The sequence below is a fragment of the Chlorocebus sabaeus genome, chromosome 21, assembly GCF_047675955.1.
Source record: "Chlorocebus sabaeus isolate Y175 chromosome 21, mChlSab1.0.hap1, whole genome shotgun sequence".
Classification (NCBI taxonomy): Eukaryota; Metazoa; Chordata; class Mammalia; order Primates; family Cercopithecidae; genus Chlorocebus; species Chlorocebus sabaeus.
The window spans coordinates 4,847,841-4,868,394 of NC_132924.1; the positions used below are offsets into that span (position 1 = coordinate 4,847,841).

The 20,554-nt window shown below is 45.7% G+C and overlaps 1 protein-coding gene across 6 annotated transcripts in view; it reads left to right on the forward strand.

The window, feature by feature from the left end:
- Positions 1-18,754, forward strand: part of PSPH (phosphoserine phosphatase) — a 42,034-nt gene extending 23,280 nt beyond the window's left edge. For 4 of the 6 annotated variants that reach the window (XM_038004295.2, XM_073008819.1, XM_038004296.2 and 1 more), the window contains 5 exons: positions 8,136-8,294; positions 9,545-9,679; positions 11,729-11,874; positions 14,184-14,332; positions 18,258-18,754. In XM_038004295.2, the coding sequence (XP_037860223.1) occupies positions 8,155-8,294; positions 9,545-9,679; positions 11,729-11,874; positions 14,184-14,332; positions 18,258-18,365 (678 nt within the window). In that variant the 5' untranslated portion in view covers positions 8,136-8,154 and the 3' untranslated portion in view covers positions 18,366-18,754. The remainder of the gene's footprint in view (positions 1-8,135; positions 8,295-9,544; positions 9,680-11,728; positions 11,875-14,183; positions 14,333-18,257) is intronic. The other 2 variants (XM_073008820.1, XM_073008821.1) reach the window with 1 other exon arrangement.
- The last annotated feature ends 1,800 nt before the right edge of the window (positions 18,755-20,554 follow it).

Here is a 20,554-nt window from a genome sequence, read left to right on the forward strand (position 1 = left end):
TGGAATTACACGCACATGCCACCATGCCCGGCTATACTGTGTACTCTTTCAATGCCCGGGAACCTGAACAAATTTATCCCTACTACCAAAGCAAATAAGCTTGGTTCTCGCAATTGTGTGTGACCTTCACAACCTCTGTACGGGCTTTTATTTTTTTTCTTACACAGGTGAAGGTAAGAGGTCAGTCCTAACAAGGTGAAGGAAGCAAGGTGATCTTAGAAGCCTGTTGAAAGATACAGAGATTGAGAAGTTGGGAAAGCGTTTGTTTGGGCGAGGAGCTTTTTTCCTCTTATCCAAAATCAGGCCTCCGAAGCCTGGTCCTGCAGGAAAACTTGCTTTTGTACTTTGGAACTAGGGGCAAGAAGGCCTTGTCAGCTGTGACTTTTTTGTTTTGTTTTGTTTTTAAATCCGTTGGTCCTTTGCTTGCCCCAGATGAAGTAGCTGGGGCCAGCCAGGCAGAAGTTCTGTTCTGAGCTGCAGAAGGCAGTGGTCTGGATGGGGCCTGGGAGCCGCTGTGTCTGAGAATCTGAGAATAGACCTTCCCACCAGCATGTCTTCTACCCCTGGCCCTGCCCTCTCCCTCCCTGTTAGAGCCAAATATGAAGAATCCAGAGTCCATTCTCCGGCAATGATTTTTCTGTGTGTGGAATTCTGATATACACAATTTACTTTGAAGCAACTGAACTTACTCAGCAGATTTTTTTTCCTCTATAGCCACGAGAATTTTAAATACACATGGATTGTGAGTCACTCCTGGTGGAGACAATGAAAAGAGGAGGAAGTTGGCCAGGCGTGGTGGCTCACACCTGTCATTCCTGCACTTTGGGAGGCTGAGGCAGGTGGATCACTTGAGGTCAGGAATTTGAGACCAGCCTGGCCAACATGGTGAAACCCTGTCTCTACTAAAAATACAAAAGAATTAGCTAGGCGTGGTGACAGGCGCCTGTAATCCCAGCTACTCGGGAGGCAGGAGAATCGTTTGAACCCGAGAGGCGGAGGTTGCAGTGAGCCGAGATCACATCACTGCACTCCAGCCTGGGCAACAGAGTGAGACCCCATCTGAAAAAAAGTAAAAATAAAAATAAAAAAGGAGGAAATCAGAAGTGTACAGGGAGGTACAGCATTTTCCAGAGCAGGATGGGAAGAGCTAAAAGGAGCTGTGGCCAAGTTTGCTCTGCTGCTCAATCAAGCAGGGAGGGAGTTGATACTCTTGTAATCCAAAAGGTAAAGGCCATCTCCCTTGGCCTGACCATTTCAGGGGCAGAGTTAAGGTCCTAAAATCCAGCTCGCTCTCCTAGGGAGGGTGTGGAAAAAGAATCAGCCTTCCAAGTAAATTCAATGTAAAGTGTGTCTCTAATGTTCTATTTTGTCCAGCACTGTGGCTCATGCTTATAATCCCAGCACTTTGGGAGCCAGGATGGGAGGATCGTTTGAGGCCAGGAATTCAAGACCAGCCTGGGTAACATAGTGAGACCTCATCTCTGCAAAAATATTAATAATAATAACATAGCTGGGTGTGGTGGTGTGTGCCTGTAGTCTCTGCTACTCAGGAGGCTGAGGCGGGAGGATCACTTCAGCCCAGGAGGTTGAGGCTGCAGTGAGCTATGATTACACCATTGGCACTCCAGTGTGGGCGACAGAGTGAGACTTTGTCTTGAAAAAAAGCCAAAAATATTCTGTTTTCTCCTTGGGACCACATTACAACCCAGAAGGCAGGTGTCAACAATTCTGAGCTGTAAATCAGGCCTAGTGGTCAGCTGGGGATGTGTAAATCAGTTCTAACTTTTAGTGGAGGAAATGTACATTTCTTTTCAAACTCAAGGCTGATGGTCTTGCTTTTTTTTTGAGATGGTGTCTCACTCTGTCACCCAAGCTGGAGTGCTATGGCCTGATCTCGGCTCACTGCACCCTTGAACTCCTGGGCTCAAGCCATCCTCCTGCCTCAGGCTCTTGAGTATCTGGGACCACAAGTGTGCACCACCATGCCCCACCAATTTTTCTTTCTTTTTTTTTTTTTTTTAAAAGAGAAGGAATCTTGCTATGTTCTCAAGAACTGATCTCAAACTCCTGAGTTCAAATGATCCTGCTGGGATTATTACAAGTGTGAGCCACTGCGCCCAGCCAATCTCATTAAAGTGTCATTGGTTGGAAAGAGGTTCAAGTACCTGGTTTGCCTTTTTTTTTTTTTTTTTTTTTTTTTTCAGATGGAGTCTTGCTCTTGTCGCCCAGGCTAGAGTGCAGTGGTGAGATCTCAGCTCACTGCAACCTCTGCCTCCCGGGTTCAAGCGATTCTCCTGGCTCGGCCTCCTGAGTGGCTGGAATTAGAGGCGCCCAACTAATTTTTGTATTTTTAGTAGAGATGGAGTTTCACCATGTTGGCCAGGCTGGTCTCAAACTTCTGACCTCGTGATTCACCCGCCTTGGCCTCCCAAAGTGCTGGGATTACAGGTGTGAGCCACTGCTCCTGGCCAAAGTCACTGGTTTTTCAAACATGACCAGTAATTATTTGTCTGATCATTTCGACAAGACTGGAAGCCTCTTGAGGATGGCGCCCATGCATTATGCATTCCTCTTTGGGTCTTGTGTCAGGGTTCCTGGGGACTGGCTTTGAGGTTCTGGTGCCTGTCAGTCGTTCTCAGGAGCATTGCCCATTCTTAGTTATGGTGTGTTGCCTCATTTGCCTCATGCATCTTCGTTTTTTTTTTTTTTTTTTGGAGACGGAATTTCACTCTTGTTGCCCAGGCTGGAGTGCGATAGTGCAAGCTCGGCTCACCGCAACCTCTGCCTCCCAGGTTCAAGCGATTCTCTTGCCTCAGCCTCCTGAGTAGCTGGGATGACAGGCATGTGGCACCACATCCGGCTAATTTTGTATTTTTAGTAGAGACGGGGTTTCTCCCTGTTGGTCAGGCTGGTCTCGAACTCTCGACCTGAGGTGATCTACCCAGCTCAGCCTCCCAAAGTGCTGGGATTATAGGCATGAGCCACAGCACCCAGCCTTCTCATGTACCTTCTTAAAAAGTCCTTTAGCTTGTCCCATTTATTTTAGCTTCTCTTAAACCATTTGTCTATTTCTGGCTTCCTCTTCACTCACCTATGGTTCATTCTCCATTCTTAGTGGAATTGTGCTACAGTAAGTGCTGCTTCTCTCCCGATAGACCTGCTGACTTCAAGGTCTTTACAGCGACCCTGCCTGGTCATGTAGTATGAATTAGCTTGATTCCTGCTGGACCAAAGCCAAATGACTGGTTTCTTTTTATTTTTTATTTTTTATTTTTTATTTTTTTATAGAGACAGGGTTTCACCATGTTGGCCAGGCTGGTCTCAAACTCCTAGCCTTAAGCAATCCACCTGTCTTGGCCTCCCAAAGTCCTGGGATTACAGGTGTCAGACACCATGCTGGCCCTTGTTGAGTGTTTTTTTTTGAAATGGAGTCTCGGTCTGTCAGCCAGGCTGCAGTGCAGTGCAGTGGTGCAGTGGTGCGATCTTGGCTCAATGCAGTCTCCACCTCTGTACCTCCCAGGTTCAAGAGATTCTCCTGTATTCAAGTGATTCTCCCGCCTCTGCTTCCCAAGTAGCTTGGATTACAGGTACCTGCCACCATGCCTGGCTAATTTTTGTATTTTTAGTAGAGATGGGGTTTCACCATGTTGGCCAGTCTGGTCTCGAACTCCTGACCTCAAGTGAGCCTCCTGCCTCGGCCTCCCAAAGTGCTGGGATTACAAGTGTGAGCCACTGCAGCCAACCCCTTGTTCAGTTCTTAATAACTGCTTAGTTCCACTCTATTTAATTAATAAAATATTTAATTCATGAAATATTTAACTAACACCTATTGAGTGCTGGGTGCAGTGATAGAAGATAATTCAACTGGAGTGATTGACTGATTTTCTGGGTTGATGGGGAGGAAATAATGTGGTACAGGGGAGGCCACTTGATCTACACCATGAAGAAGTAGGACTTTCTTCATGACATGGGGGATATGGTGATTCCAGGCAGAGAAGCAACATTTGAAAGGGTGTAGAGGAATAAAAACACATGACATAGGCTGGGTGCAGTAGTTCATGCCTATAATCCCAGCACTTTGGGAGGCCAAGACAGGCGGATCACCTGAGGTCAGGAGTTCAAGACTAGCCTGGGCAACATGGTGAAACCCTGTCTCTACTCAAAATACAAAAATTAGCTGGATATGGTGGCATGCACCTGTAGTCTCAACTACTCAGGATGCTGAGGGAGGATAATTGCTTGAACCTGGGAGGGGGAGGTTGCAGTGAGCCGAGATTGTGCCACTGCACTATACTCCAGCCTGCGTGACAGAGCAAGACTCCGTCTCAAAAAAAAAAAAAAAAAGTCCTTAGTATTCCTTGAGCCATAAATTGTGTGTTTGACCAGGCGCGGTTGCCCACGCCTGTAGTCCCAGCACTTTGGGAGGCCGAGTCGCATGGATCATTTTAGCCCAAAAGTTTGAGACCACCCTGGGCAACATGGCAAAACACCATCTCTACTAAAAATATAAAAAATTAGCCAGACATCGTGCCTGCCTCTAGTCCCAAATGCTCAGGAGGCTGAAGTGGGAGAATTGCTTGAGCCAGGGAGGCAGAGGTTGCAATGAGCTGAGATTGCACCACTGCACTCCAGCCTTGGTGACAGAGTGAGGTCCTAACTCAAAATTTAAAAAAGTGTGTGTTTGTGTATGTGTGTGTGTGTGCGTGTGAATAATGTGTGTGTGTAAAAATGTGTGTGTGTATGTATATTTGTGGGGAATGAGGTTGGTAAAATACATAGGCATGGGAGCCAGATCATGAGGACATAAAGTGTGTAATAAAGACATTATGTTAATGGCTGGGTGCAGTGGCTCTGGTAGGGTACAGTGGCTCACGCCTATAATCCCAGCTCTTTGGGAGGCTGAGGCAGGAGGATCATTTGAGGTCAGGAGTTCGAGACCAGACTGGCCAACATGGTGAAACCCCATCTCTACTAAAAATACAAAAATTAGCTGGGCGTGGTGGCAGGCGCCTATAATCCCAGCTACTTGGGAGGCTGAGGCAGGAGAATCACTTAAACCTGGGAGGCAGAGGTTGCAGTGAGTCAAGATTGTGCCACTGCACTGCAGCCTTGGTGACAGAGCGAAACTCCTTGTCAGAAGAAAGAAAAAAAGGATTTATTAATAGACACTGAAATTTGAATTTCATTTTCACTTATTATTATCACTTTTGAGACAGGGTCTCATCTCACTCTGTCACCCAGGCTGGAGTGCAATTTCATGGTCGTAGCTCACTGCAGCCTCAAACTCCTGTGCTCAAGCAATCCTTCTGCCTCACCCTCCTGAATAGCTAGGTCTATAGGCGCATGCCACTACACCTGGCTAATTATAAAAATACTTTTGTAGAGATGGAGTCTTGGTATGTTGCCCAGATAGGTGTTGAACTCCTGGCTTCAAGTAATCCTCAGCCTCCCACAGTGCTAGGATTACAGGCGTGAGCCACTGCAGCCAGCCTGAAATTTGAATTTCATTAGTTTTTACGTGTCAAACAATATTCTTTTTTTGATTTTTTTTTTCAACTGTTTAAAATGTAAAAATCAGCTGGGCATGGTGGCTCACATCTGTAGTCCCAGCTACTCTAGAGGCCAAGATGGAAGGATCACTTGAGCCCAGGAGTTTGAGGCCGCAGTGAGCTATGATGGCACCACTGCACTCCAGTCTGGGTGACAGAATGAGATCCTGTATCAAAAAAAATAAAGTAAAATAAAATGTAAAAATCGTTCTTACTTGTGAGCCATACAAAACCAGGTGGCAGGGTGAATTTGGCCTACAAGCCATAGTTTGTTGACCCCTGACTTAAAAGATTTTTTTTCCCAGGTCAACTTTAAATGGCATTATTCTGCCAACTGCATTGGTTGGAAATCAGTTGAGCAGTGGGTTGGTCAGCTGCTTTGAGTCTGTTTTTAACCACAGTCTTTTCTAAATATAGATTATTTACATCATCTGTGTAGCCTTGTATTTGACATATTAGTCTCTGATGGGAGGCTGGTCTAGGCAATCTTGAGGATCCCTTTCGCCCTAACTCTAGTCCAAAGATTTTATAAAAAATAAAGGCCAGGCATGGGGGCTTATGCCTGTAATCCCAGCACTTTGGGAGACCTAGGTGGGAGGATTGCTTGAGTCCAGGAGTTGAAGACCAGTCTGGGCAACATAGCAAGACCCCCATCTCTTCAAAAAAAAAATTTAAAAATTAGCCAAGCATAGTGGCATGCACCTGTAGTCCCAGCTACTTGGGAGGCTGAGGCAGGAAGATCGCTTGAGCCCTGGAGTTGGAGGCTGCAGTGGGCCATGACTGTGCCACTGCACTACAGCCTGGGTGACAGAGTGAGAACTTGTCTCACAAAATAAATAAATAAATAAAAATTCGTTTTGACTCTCTGTCCTCTGCAGCTTGTACAGCAGTGTGCCTCGCAGAGTTTCTTCCTGTACCTTCACCATTTTCCCCTTCTCCTTCCCAGACTCAAGTCAGGACGTAAAGGTGGTGGTCCTGCAGGCTCTGTCCTTAGCACTCTTCTCTTCTCCCTCTTTCTATTCTCCCTGGACTTGATTTCTATGATTTTTTATTTTCTTGAGACAGGGTCTCACTCTGTGGCCCCATCCTGGTGCAGTGGTGTGATCTTGGCTCACTGCAATCTCCACCTCCCAGGTTTAAGAGATTCTCCTGCCTCAGCCTCCTGAGTAGCTGGGACTACAGGTGCCCGCCATCCTGCCTGGCTAATTTTTATTTTTTTTAGTACAGCTGGGGTTTTGCCATGTTGGCCAGGCTGGTTTTGAACTCCTGGCCTCACGTGATCCTCCTGCCTCAGCCTCCCAGAGTGCTGAGATTACAGGCATGAGCCACTACACCCAGCCTCTCACTGGACTTTAATCAGACCACATCTTCAACTACCACCTCTACGTTGGCAGTGTTGTGTATGTTAAACGGTTATATTTAGCTCTGACCTTTCTTCTGAGGCTTAAAGCCTTTCCCAGTGTCTGGAAGTTAAAGTCTAAACTCCTTAGCCTGGCCCTAGGACCCGCTTAGTCTGAACTCCTGATGCACTGCCAGGCCCCTGGGCCAAGCCATGGGGTAGCTTCCAGCCGGTCATCTGCTTCCTCCTCCTTGTCTTTGCTCATGCTCCTCCCTCTGCCATCACAAGCCTCTCTCCTTGTGTCTACCTCCCTTCCTCTCCTCCCAGCACTTGCCAAATCGATGCCCTGCCCTTTGACAACCCACTCAGAGGGCCACTTACCTGTCAGATTCAGCTCAAATACCTGTGCCTCCTTGAAGCCGTCTTTTTTTTCCTTTTAGTTAGAGTCAGGGTCTTGCTCTGTTGCCCAGGCTGGAGTGCAGTGGCACAATCTCAGCTCACTGCAGCTCCACCTCCTGGGTTCAAGTGATTCTCCTGCCTCAGTGTCCCAAGTAGCTGGGATTACAGGCGTGTACCACCATGCCCAGCTAATTTTTTGTATTATTATTTTTAGTAGAGACTTGATCTCTCTATGTTGCCCACACTGGTCTCGAACTCCTGGCCTCAAGCAATCCTCCTCCTGCCTTAGCCTCCCAAAGTGCCAGGATTACAGGGATGAGCCACTGTGCCCAGTCTGAAGCCCTATTTCATAGATAAGGCAAAACATTTTTCCTATATGCCCATAAAGCCTTATGCACACCTCTGCTTTAATGCTTGCTTCCTTGCTACAATTAGGTAAAAAAAAAAAAAAAATATATATATATATATATAACTAAAAGAAAAGAAGGCTTCAAGGAGGCACAGGTATTTGAGCTACTCAGGAGGCTGAGGCACAAGAATCACTTGAACCTGAGAGGTGGAGGTTATAGTAAGCCAAGATCGTACCACTGCCCTCCAGCCTGGAAAACAGAGTAAGACTCCACCAAAAAAAAAAAAAAAAAAAAAAGAAGAAAGAAGAAATTGGTGTAGTGTGGGAAGTAAACAAAAAGGAAAAACAAATGAATCTGTGAATATACTCTTATGTGGCCTGCACTGACTTCGACACAAATTAGATTGGCTTAGTAGGCAAGGTGGGATCTTTTCATAATTGTATTTGATGTCTTTAAATACATTTATCTTTTAAATACATTTATCTTTTTTTCTTGTAGGAGGAAAATTCTTCCAACAATGGTCTCCCACTCAGAGCTAAGGAAGCTGTTCTACTCAGCAGATGCTGTATGTTTTGATGTTGACAGCACGGTCATTAGAGAAGAAGGAATCGATGAGCTAGCCAAAATCTGTGGCGTTGAGGACGCGGTGTCAGAAATGTAGGGATAGCATTTATCCACTTTATGAAATGATAAAGACTTTCTAAAGAGTGACTGTTTTGGATGAAGTGCTAGACCCTGGCTACGGAACATGAGCACTAGGCTTTTTCTTTCATCCCTTAGAGTTTAATTTGACATATTCATTCATTTATATAAATATTTATAGCAAACAAACATGGATAAGACATGTTCTTAGCTTGATCAGGGGAATGATGACCATCACTAACCAAAGAAGGTGGCCTGGGGAGCGGGACCCAGGTGTCCAGTGGCTTTGTGTCATGGTTTAAAGTGTGGCCTTAGTGGTTCCCTGTAAAGGTTCATCAGAGTCTCTTAGTGGATCCTGGAGCAGAGTCCCTCCCTCCCTCCTGCCCTCCCGCCCTGCAGCTGGGCACCTCCCTCTGCAGTCCCCGTCCCCCAGTCATGCACTATGTCATTTTTTTTTTTTCCGAGACGGAGTCTCATTTTGTCGCCCAGGCTGGAGTGCAGTGACACAATCTCGGCTCACTGCAACCTCTGCCTCCCGGGTTCCAGCAATTTTCCTGCCTCAGCCTCCCAAGTAGCTGGGATTACAGACGCGCACCCCCAGGCCCGTCGAATTTTTGCATTTTTTTTAGTAGAGATGGGGTTTTGCCATGTTGGTCAGGCTGGTCTCAAGCTCCTGGCTTCAGATGATCTGCCCACCTCAGCTTCCCAAAGTGTTTGGAATTATAGGCATGAGTCACTGCACACTGGCCTTTTAATGTTATTTTCTTTTTCTTTTCTTTTTTTTCTGAGACAGTTTCACTCTTGTTGCCCTGGCTGGAGTGCAGTGGCGTGATCTTGGCTCACCGCAACCTCCACCTCTGGGTTCAAGCAATTCTCCTGCCTCTGCCTCCTGAGTAGCTGGGAATACAGGCATGCGCCACCATGCCCGGCTACTTTTGTATTTTTAGTAGACACCGTGTCTCTCCATGTTGGTCTGGCTAGTCTTGAACTTCCAACCTCAGGTGATCCGCCCACCTCAGCCTCCCCAAGTGCTGGGATTATAGGCGTGAGCCACTGCGCCCGGCCCGTTAATGTTATATTCAAGCAGTCCTTCGAAAATTTATTCCAGGGCCTTGCTCTCATAGCAGCAAAGCCTGTCTGTTGCACAGTGGGGCTCTTGGTAGCATCTTCCTGTTGGTGGATGTTGTGCAGACCTGGGGCAGTAAGGCATGTTAACCTCGAGGACATCGAACCTGGCTGGCCTGACTGTTGGGTCTCCCTCCTAGGACACGGCGAGCCATGGGCGGGGCAGTGCCTTTCAAATCTGCTCTCACGGAGCGCTTAGCCCTCATCCAGCCCTCCAGGGAGCAGGTGCAGAGACTCATAGCAGAACACCCCCCACACCTGACCCCCGGCATAAGGTAAGAGGAGCCCCTGCCCCAGGTGTATTTCAGCACCAGTGTGGGAGGGGAGGGCAGGTCCTCCTGAGAGCATCTAACTATTGCTTTAGAGCGCCCTCTGGGTGGTTTATTTATTTTCATTTTTATTTTTTAATTTTTTTAATGATTTTTTAAATTTTTTTTTTTTTTTTCAAGATGAAGTCTCACTCTGTCACTCAGGCTAGAGTGCAGTGGTGCAATCTCAGCTCACTGCAACTTCTGCCTCCCGGGTTCATGCAATTCTCCTGCCTCAGCCTCCTGAGTAGCTGGGATTATAGGTCCCCGCCACCACACCTGGGTAATTTTTGTATTTTTAGTAGAGATGGGTTTCGCCATGTTGGCCATGCTGGTCTTGAACTCTTGACCTCAAGTGATCCGCCTGCCTGGGCCTCCCAAAGTGCTGGGATTATAGCTGTGAGCCACTGCACCTGGCCTATTATTTTTTTTTTTAGAGTCAGAGTCTCATTCTGTTGCCCATGTTGGAGTACAGTCATGGCTCACTGCAGTGTTGAACTCCTGGGGTCAAGTGGCCCTTCCACCTTAGCCTCCTTAGTAGTGGGGACTATAGGTGCATGCCACCATGCCCAGCTAATTTAAAAAAAAATTTTTTTTTTGAGAGACAGGGTCTCGCTTTGTCACCCAGGCTGGAGTGCAGTGGCATGAATACAGCTTACTGCAGCATCAACCTTCTGGGCTCAAGGGATCCTCCTGCTTCAGCTTCCTAAGTAGCTGGGACTACAGATGTAGACGACCATGCCTAATTATTTTTTAAAAATTTTCTGTAGACACAGGGTCTCACTATGTTGACCAGGCTGGTCTTGAACTTGTGGGCTCAAATGATCAATTTTCCCACCTCAGCCTCCCAAAATGTTGGAATTATAGGTTTGAACCACTATACCCAGCCTTTTAAAATATTTTTTGTAGAGATGGGGGTCTTGCTATGTTGCCCAGGCTGTTCTCAAGCTCCTGGCCTCAAGTGATTTTCTACCTTGGACTCCCAAATTGCTGGATTTAAAGGCGTAGCCTGTGTGGTTCTTTTGGTACTTACACATGGTCTTGTCTGGCTGGTTGTGTGGTCCTGTCTGTTTCTGCCTTTCCTCTTTCTCCACGGAAAACCTAAGTTTTCCTTGTTTGTCCTCATCTTGTGTTTTTCTGGGTCCATGGACAGAGTAGAGTTCTGTAATGGTTTCCTGAAGTAGCCAAACTCTGCTCATTGATTTCTAAGTGCATTTAGAAAAACATATATAAGGCCAGGCGTGGCGGCGCATGCATGTAATCCCAGCATTTTGGGAGGCTGAGGCGGGCAGATCACCTGAGGTCAGGAGTTCAAGACCAGCCTGGCCAACATGGTGAAACCCCGTCTCTACTAAAAATGCAAAAAAAGTTGGTCAGGCGTGGTGGCTCGCGCCTGTAATTTCAGCACTTGGGGAGGCCGAGGCGGGTGGACCACAAGGTCAAGAGATGGAGACCATCCTGGCCAACATAGTGAAACCCTGTGTCTATTTAAAATACAAAAATTAGCTGGACATGGTGGCCGCATCTGTTGTCCCAGCTACTTGGGAGGCTGACACAAGAGAATCGCTTGAATCTGGTAGGCAGAGGTTGCAGTGAGCCAAGATTGCGCCACTGTACTCCAGCCTGGTGACAGAGCGAGACTCCTTCTCAAAAAGTAAAGTAAAATAAAATAAAGTAGCTGGGTGTGGTGGCGGGTGCCTGTAATCCCAGTTACCCTTGAGGCTGAGGGAGGATAACTGCTGGAACCCTGGAGGCAGAGGTTGCTGTAAGCCGAGATCACACCACTGCACTGCAGCCTGGGCAACAGAGCGAGACTCCATCTCAAAAAGAAAAAAAAAAGAAAAAGAAAAACATATATAAAACATTAACTCCCCAGGCAATATACCTTGTCAAATATACCTCAGGCAAATGCATTCAGGAGAAGAAAATATATCTTAGTTCCCTCTTCATGTTTCCTTTTTTTTTTTTTCTTTTTGTGTTACTCAGTGTTTGGTATTTTGTATATTATTTTTGCAGGGAGCTGGTAAGTCGCCTACAGGAGCGAAATGTTCAGGTTTTCCTAATATCTGGTGGCTTTAGGAGTATTGTAGAGCATGTTGCTTCAAAGCTCAATATCCCAGGAACCAATGTATTTGCCAATAGGCTGAAATTCTACTTTAACGGTAAGATGTTAATGGTAACATACTCCCTTTCTTAGCAGTTCTGTTATTCAGTATTCTGGGTAATGTCTGTTGGAATGCAACTTAAAGTCACATCAGAGTTAAATATTGAGATGAATGGTTCTCTTAATTGATGTCTTTTGCCCTTTGGTACCCTTTGCTCAGCAAAATAGACTTAGGTCATCACCTGTCCTAGCTTTATTATCTATAACATCACCTGTCTGTACATAAATGTCTGCATTTAGTGAAACATTAATTCCTATGAAGTCCCCTATGACTTACTTTGCTGTATGTTATATTTCAACTTTATGGGAGCTTCTATGCATTTGAAGCAATTTAGACTCAAGAAGGAGACTTGGCTGGGCACGGTGGCTCTGGGAGCCTGAGGCGGGAGGATCACTTGAGGTCAGGAGTTCAAGACCAGCCTGGCCAACACAGTGAAACCCCAACTCTGCTAAAAAAAAAAAATACAAAAATTAGCTGGGCGTGGTGGCGCATGTCTGTAGTCCCAGCTACTTGGGAGGCTGAGGCAGGAGAATCACATGAAGCTGCGTGAGCTGAGATCATGTCACTTCACTCCAGCCTGGGTGACAGAGTGAGACTTTGTCTTAAAAGCAAAAAAAAAAAAAAAAGACAAGACAGAGACTTTAAAAGGGAGACTTTTGTTAACGGATTACTGAACTACAGCCCTTGGGGAAGCCTCCTGTACCCTCTCTGGTCCATAGCGTTGCCACAGCTGTTATGTTATCTCAGATCTCCAGTTATATCAAGGGGTGACTGATAGTGATTTTTTTTTTTTTTTTTTTTTTTGAGACAGAGTACAGTGGCTCGATCTCGGCTCACTGCAACCTCTGCCACCTGGGTTCAAGCGATTCTCCTGCCTCAGCCTCCTGAGTAGCTGGGATTACAGGTGCCCACCACCACACCTGGCTAATTTTTGTATTTTTTTTAGTAGAGTCGGGGTTTCACCATGTTGGTCAGGCTGGTCTCAAACTCCTGGCCTCAGATGATCCACCTGCCTCGGCCTCCCAAAGTATTGGGATTACAGGCATGAGCCACCGCATGTTAATAGAACATTCTTGAGTGGTCTAGAGATAGAGATCATTGAAAAAAGAAGTCAAGAATGAGTGTGGTAATTACTGTAACAACAGAAATAATTGATCAAAAATAAGCTGGAATTTCCTCTTGGGTGACATAATATATTAACATTTTAAATTTAATATATTAAGACTGGGTGTGGAGGCTCACGCCTGTAATCCCAGAACTTTGGGAGGCCGAGGCAGGCTGATCATCTGTGGTCAGGAGTTCGAGACCAGCCTGGCCAACATGGCAAAACCCCATTTCTACTAAAAATACAAAACTTAGCCAGCATGGTGGCATGCGCCTGTAATCCCAGCTACTTGGGAGGCTGAGACACGAGAATGGTTTGAACCTGGGAGGCGGATATTGCAGTAAGCGGAGATCATGCCATTGCACTCCAGCCTGGGCAACAGAGTGAGATGCTGTCTCAAAAATAAATAAATTATTAATTAATTTGATATATCACTATTGTATGGTGTTCTGCTACCTCAACAAAGTTTGAGAATTACTGGAAGCTTAAAGGATACAACAAATTCACCCCTAGGTATTTATGACCTAATAGAGGTCATCTCTACAATTGATATTTGTAATTTAAAAGCAAAGGTTGGCTGGGTGTGGTGGCTCACACCTGTAATCCCAGCACTTTGGGAGGCCGAGGCAGGAGAATCACATGAGCCTAGGAGTTCCAGACCAACCTGGGCAACATGCCAAGATCCCATTTCTATAATCATAAAAGGAAAAAAAGCCGGGCGCGGTGGCTCAAGCCTGTAATCCCAGCACTTTGGGAGGCGGAGACGGGCGGATCACGAGGTCAGGAGTTCGAGACCATCCTGGCTAACACGGTGAAACCCTGTCTCTACTAAAAAAATACAAAAAGCTAGCCGGGCGAGGTGGCGGGCGCCTGTAGTCCCAGCTACTCGGGAGGCTGAGGCAGGAGAATGGCGTAAACCCGGGAGGCGGAGCTTGCAGTGAGCCGAGATCCGGCCACCGCACTCCAGCCCAGGCAACAGGCGAGACTCTGTCTCAAAAAAAAAAAAAAAAAAAAAAAAAGGAAAAAAGTAAAGCTTGTTAATTCCCAGGAACAGGTGTGGAGCTCCAGGCTGTGCGACTTTACCCAGGGCCATTTTTAGCCTTCTCAGTGACATTTAAGTGAAGATATCATCTATGCAGAAAGCTGTCACTGGTAAGATACTTCTGTGGGTCTTTAACCTTGTTTTTACTGCTCTTTTAAGGTGAATATGCAGGTTTTGATGAGACACAGCCAACAGCTGAATCTGGTGGAAAAGGAAAAGTGATTAAACTTTTAAAGGAAAAATTTCATTTTAAGAAAATAATCATGATTGGAGATGGTGCCACAGATATGGAAGCCTGTCCTCCTGCTGTATGTATTAAGGATGCTAATATTTTTGCAGGTTGTACTTTTGTTTTTTTAATATATTTATTTATTCTTTCTTTTTTTTTTTTTTTTGAGACGGAGTTTCGCCCTTGTTGCCCAGGTTGGAGTGCAGTGGCATGATCTCAGCTCACTGCAATATCTGCCTCCCAGTTCAAACCATTCTGGTATCTCAGCCTCCCAAGTAGCTGGGATTACAGGCACACACCACCATGCCGGCTAAGTTTTGTATTTTTAGGAGAGACGGGGTTTCGTCACATTGGCCAGGCTGGTCTTGAGCTCCTGACCTCAGGTGATCTGCCTGCCTTGGCCTCCCAAAGTGCTGGGATTACAGGCATGAGCCACCACGCTCGGCCATACTTTTGTTTTCACAGCTGATTTATCCTATAATCCCAACACTTTGGGAGGTCAAGGCAGGCAGATCACTTGAGCACAGGAGTTTGAGACCAGCCTGGGCAACATAGTGAGACCTCATCTCTACAAAATAAATAAATAAAATAAAATAAAATACAAACAGCTGATTTAGAACTATGTAAGATTTAAAACAGGAGTTAAACAAAAACAACTCTGATTACAAGATAAAAATGAAATAATAAAAAATTCAATCTTGTTTTGTCAACTTTATGCAAACCCAAGAAAAGTTATGAATAAGGAACTAAAAACCTTTTAAAACTTTTAACAATGCCTTATCCCTGTAGTATGGGCACCATCTTTTAGCCTAGGTGTGTGCTCAATAGGTTGGTTTCATTTCCCCAAATAATACCATCAACAACTCATAACCGAGATTTTAACATCATTTGATACTTTATATACTAGTTCCTCATACGTTACCTCATTTAATCCTCATAGCAGCCCTGTGAAGTCAAATATTATGGTTTGTTTTGTTTTGTTTTTCTTAGAGTCTCACTCTGTCACCCAGGCTGGAGTGCAGTGGTGTGCTCTCAGCTCACTGCAACCTCCGCCCTCTGGGTTCAAAGGATTCTCCCAACTTAGCCCCCCAAGTAGCTGGTACCACAGACGCATTCCGCCACACCCAGCTAAGATTTTGTGTTTTTGGCAGAGGCAGAGTTTCACCATATTGCCCAGGCTGATCTCGAACTCCTGAGCTCAAGCAATCTCCTCTGCCTTGGCCTCCCAAAGTGCTGATATCACAGGTGTGAACCACCATGCCTGGCCAAATATTGTGTTCTTCTTACTGATAGGGGAACTGAGGCTTGCAGAGATTATATGATTTACCTGTAACATATCAGAGCATTTTCTTTTTATTTACTTATTTATTATTTTTTGGACACAGGGTCTTGCTATGTTGCCCAGGCTGAAGTGCAGTGGTGCAATCATAGCTTATCACAGCCCTGAACTTCTGGGCTCAAAGGATCCTCCCACCTCAGCCTCCTGGGTAGCTGGGATTACAGGTGTGCGCCACTGCATCCCACACCACCACGGCATTTTATTCCTCTGAACTAACTTCATTTTCCGAGACTAGCAGAGGTTTTGTTTATTTTTTGGGGTCTTGCTCTGTCACCCAGGCCAGAGTACAGTGGCGCAATCTTAGCTCATTGCAGCCTCGACCTCCCAGACTGAAGCAATCTTCCCATCTCAGCCTCCTGAGTAGCCAGGACTACAGGCGCATGCCACCACACCTATCTAATTTTGTTTATGTTTTGTAGAGAAGAGGTCAACTATGTTGCCCAGGCTAATCTTGAATCCTGGCTTAAGCGATCTTCCTGCCTTGGCCTGCCAGAGTGCTGGGATTATAGGTGTGAGCCAACATGCCCGGCCAGGGATTTTATCTCTAAGCATTTTAAAATCAATGCACGCATGTGCGCTCTCGCGCGCGCTCTCTCTCTCTCTCTCTCCATATATATATATATACACACACACATATATATATATATATAAATAAAATAAAATGCTATATATAGCAAGTGTCGTGAATCTCAAATGGGTCCATTTCATGTAGGGCTTTGCCTTTGTCATGTCATTCTAATGTAAGAAAAACTACACTAAAATATAGTGTGGCCAGGCGCGGTGGCTCACGCCTGTAATCCCAGCACTCTGGAAGGCTGAGGCAGGCAGATCACCTGAGGCCAGGAGTTTGAGACCGGCCTGGGCAACATGGTGAAACCCCATCTCTACAAAAAATACAAAAAAATTAGCTGGGCGTGGTGATGGGTGCCTATCATTGCAGCTACTCAGGAGGCTGAGGCATGAGAATCACTCAAACCCAGAAGGTGGAGGTTGCAGTGAGCCGAGATTGCGTGACTGTGCTCCAGCCTGGATGACAGAGTGAGACACCATCTTAAAAATATATATATATAGTGCTGAAGTTTTTACTCCTAGTTTCCTGAGATCTAAATATAGGGATTGTCTAAAAAAAAAAAAATTCATACTCTTTGTGAATGATGAATGAAAAAGGGTTAAAAGGAACCTTTTTGGCCAGGCACGAAGGTGACTCATGCCTGTAATCCCAGCACTTTGGGAGGCAGAGATGGACGGATCACCTAAGGTCAAGAGTTGGAGACCAGCCTGGCCAGCATGGCAAAACCCTATCTCTACTAAAAATACAAAAATTAGCCAGGAATGTTGGTGGGCACCTGTAATCCCAGCACTCATGAGGCTGAGGCAGGAGAATCTCTTGAATCCGGGAGGCGGGAGATTGCAGTCAGCCGAGATCGCGCCACTGTATTCCAGCCTAGGCATGACAGAGCAAGACTCCATCTCAAAAAAAATAAAAATAAAAAGTTCCAGCCAGGCTGGTCTCAAACTCCCAACCTCAGGTGATCTGCCCGCCTTGGCCTCCCAAAGTGCTGGGATTACAGGCATGAGCCACACCGCACATAGCCTTTGAATCCTTTTTTTTTTTTGACAGAGTCTCGCTCTCTCACCCAGGCTGGAGTGAAATGGCGTGATCTTGGCTCACTGCAACCTCCGCCTCCTGGGTTCAAGCAATTCTCCTGCCTCAGCCTCCCAAGTAGCTGTGATTACAGACGCCCACTACCACGCCCAGCCAATTTTTTGTATTTTTAGTAGAGACAGGGTTTCACCATGTTGGCCAGGCTGGTGTCGAACTCCTTACCTCAGGTGATCCACCCATCTCAGCGTCCCAAAGTGCTGGGATTACAGGCATGGGCCACCACACCCAACCACCTTTGAGTATTTTTATTGTTAGCTTAGATAATTTATAACCAATGTTGGGGTTGTCTAAGTAATGAACATTGGGCTACTAGTTTAATGAGGAATACATAAAAGTAAAATGAAGAGATTTCTCAGGGAGCTCCCAATCTCATTTTCAAGAAATGACAAAATCAGCCAGAAGTGGTGGCTCACGCCTGTGATCCCAGCACTTTGGGAGGATTGCTTAAGCACAGAGGTTCAAAACCGGCTGAGCGACATGGCAAAACTCCATCTCTAAAAAATTACTCAGGGATTGTGATGTGCACCTGTCATCCCAGCTACTCAGGAAGCTGAAGCAGGAGGATCAATTGAGCTCAGAAGTTCAAGGGTGCAGTGAGCCATGACTGTGCCACTGCACTCCAGCCTGGGTGACAGGGTAAGACCCTGTCGCAAAAAACAAAAAAAGAACGACAAAATCGGATGGGTGCAGTGGAACATGACTGTAATCCCAGCACTTCAGAAGCTGAAGCAGGAGGACTTTGAGAGCAGTCTGGCAACATAGAACGACCCTACAAAAAAATTTAAAAAGTAGCCCAGCAAGTTGGTGCACACCTGGAGTCTCAGCTACTCAGGAGGCTGAGGCATGAGAATCACCTGAACCCAGGAGGCAGCGGTTGCGGTGAGCTGAGATTGTGCCACTGCACTCCAGCCTGGGCGACAGAGCAAGACTCCAATAAATAAATAAATAAATAAATAAATAAAAATAAGAATCATTTCTCTCTCTTTTCTTCCTTCTTAGGATGCTTTCATTGGATTTGGAGGAAATGTGATCAGGCAACAAGTCAAGGATAATGCCAAATGGTATATCACTGATTTTGTAGAGCTGGTGGGAGAGCTGGAGGAATAACATCCACTGTCACACAGCTCCGAACACCTTCAGATGGATTTTTACAAGTGATACAGGTTGATACTGTTTGCTTACAATTGCCTATTACCACTTGCTATAGAAAGTTGGCACAGATGATCTATACTTTAAACTACAGTTAGGACTCCTAGAAGATTGCTTTTTTTTTTTTTTTAAATTGTAGTTCCAGTATTATATGATGACTATTGATTTCCTGTAGAGTTTTGTAATCTGAATTCTTTCTGTATATTCCTAGCTATATTTCATACAAAATGTTTTAAGGGTGGAGAGTCAAACAAACACCTTTACTCTTAGAAAGATGGATTCGGCAGCCTTTGGTGAATATTGGTTTCGCTTTGGTATATCAATAAAAGTTTATCCATGTGTCAGAATGGATTTGTGGAATTTGCAGTTCTGCCTCTTGGATATTGGAATACCCAATATTTCAGGTACTGTGTTGAAGCATAAACAGCCCCAGGCAAGAAACAGGCTTAGACTCTGCTTAGTGCTGGGCACAGTGTCCTCACCCCATGAGCCCACTCCCACTTCCTGAAGGCCTGGGGCCTCGAAAGTCCTTTTTTTACTTCTTGGGATTTGTCATATATGAAATGTTACAAAGGGTTTTTTTTTTTTTCCCTCCAATATAACAATAGAGTCTTTAACAAAAGTACTGATTAAAAATGGATATTTGGGCCGGGCGCGGTGGCTCACGCCTGTAATCCCAGCACTTTGGGAGGCCGAGGTGGGCAGATCATGAGGTCAGGAGATGGAGACCATCCTGAATAACACAGTGAAACCCCGTCTCTACTAAAAATAAATACAAAAAATAAGCCGGGCACGGTGGCGGGCGCCTGTAGTCCCAGCTACTCGGGAGGCTGAGGCAGGAGAATGGCATGAACCTGGGAGGCGGAGCTTGCAGTGAGCCGAGACTGCGCCACTGCACTCCGGCCTGGGTGACAGAGCGAGACTCTGTCCAAAAAAAAAAATGATATTTGGGCTCACGCCTGTAATCTCAGCACTCTGGGAGGACAAGGTAAGAGGATCACTTGAGGACAGGAGTTCAAGACCAGCCTGGGCAACACAGCAAGACCCTGTCTCTACAAAAAATAAAAACATTAGCTGGGTGTGGTGACACGCACCTGTAGTCCCAGCTACTTGGTGGGCTGAGATGGGAGGATTCCTTGAACTCAGGATTTCGAGGCTGTGGTGAGCTGTGACTGCGCCATTGCACTCCAGCCTGGGTGACAGTGAGACCCCGTCTCTTAGGAAAAAAAAAAAAGGATATTCAAAAATCACATAAAGTAAAAGAAATAAAAACAAGTTTTACCAATCACAAAGGCCAGCATTTTCCCCTAAATGAATTAAATATTAATAACTTCTGTCAGCCTATATAAACTATTTCTTTTTTATAGATGACTTGGAAATACTTGAAAGCCAGGTTTATGTTTGTTTTGAGCAGAGCCAAGCAAGGGAAATTTCAGAACATGCTTTGAATGTGTGAGAGTCTATACCCTCCCTGGAAGAAAAATGGGGGGAGGGGAAAGCCACGGGGTTAGGAAGTGGATACTGTTGGATACTTCAGTAGAAAAAGCCATAAAGTTTTAATATTGAGAATTAGTGGAAAAATTTATCATTCAACCAAATTTGGCCAAATAAATAATTATTCAGCCACATAAGCAAATCAGATGAATCAAATTTCCTTCCAAATCAGTTTCTGAAGGGAGAGACATGAAATAGGTTTGGCAACATTTAAATTAGATTCCAAACAATGAGGCCATTCTTCCCAACTGTGAATGCCTCCTGGCCGCTCTCCTAGAAACTGTTTTGCGATGTTTGCACTTTTCAGCAGTGCCAAGCTCTGGGCAGGACCAGGCATGCCAAGACCTTGAAAAGTGCTGCAAACGGCGTCAGCCTCTGCACCGCTCGGTGCGCATGGCAGGGACAGGCCACTGGTGGGCGGGTGGGAGGACCGAGCCCCCACTGGTTTTCACTGTCTGACCATCACAGCTGCTACTGCCCCATGGGTTCTTCTTGCCCGCAGCCCAGATACAGCCCATTTCTCAAGACTGGGGAATTGCAATAGAGACAGAGATTAATTCATGCAGAACCAGCCAAACAGGAGGGTGGAGCTTTATTCTTACATCAATCTCCCCAAAAATTCAGAGGTTAGACTTTTTCAAGGATACTTCGGC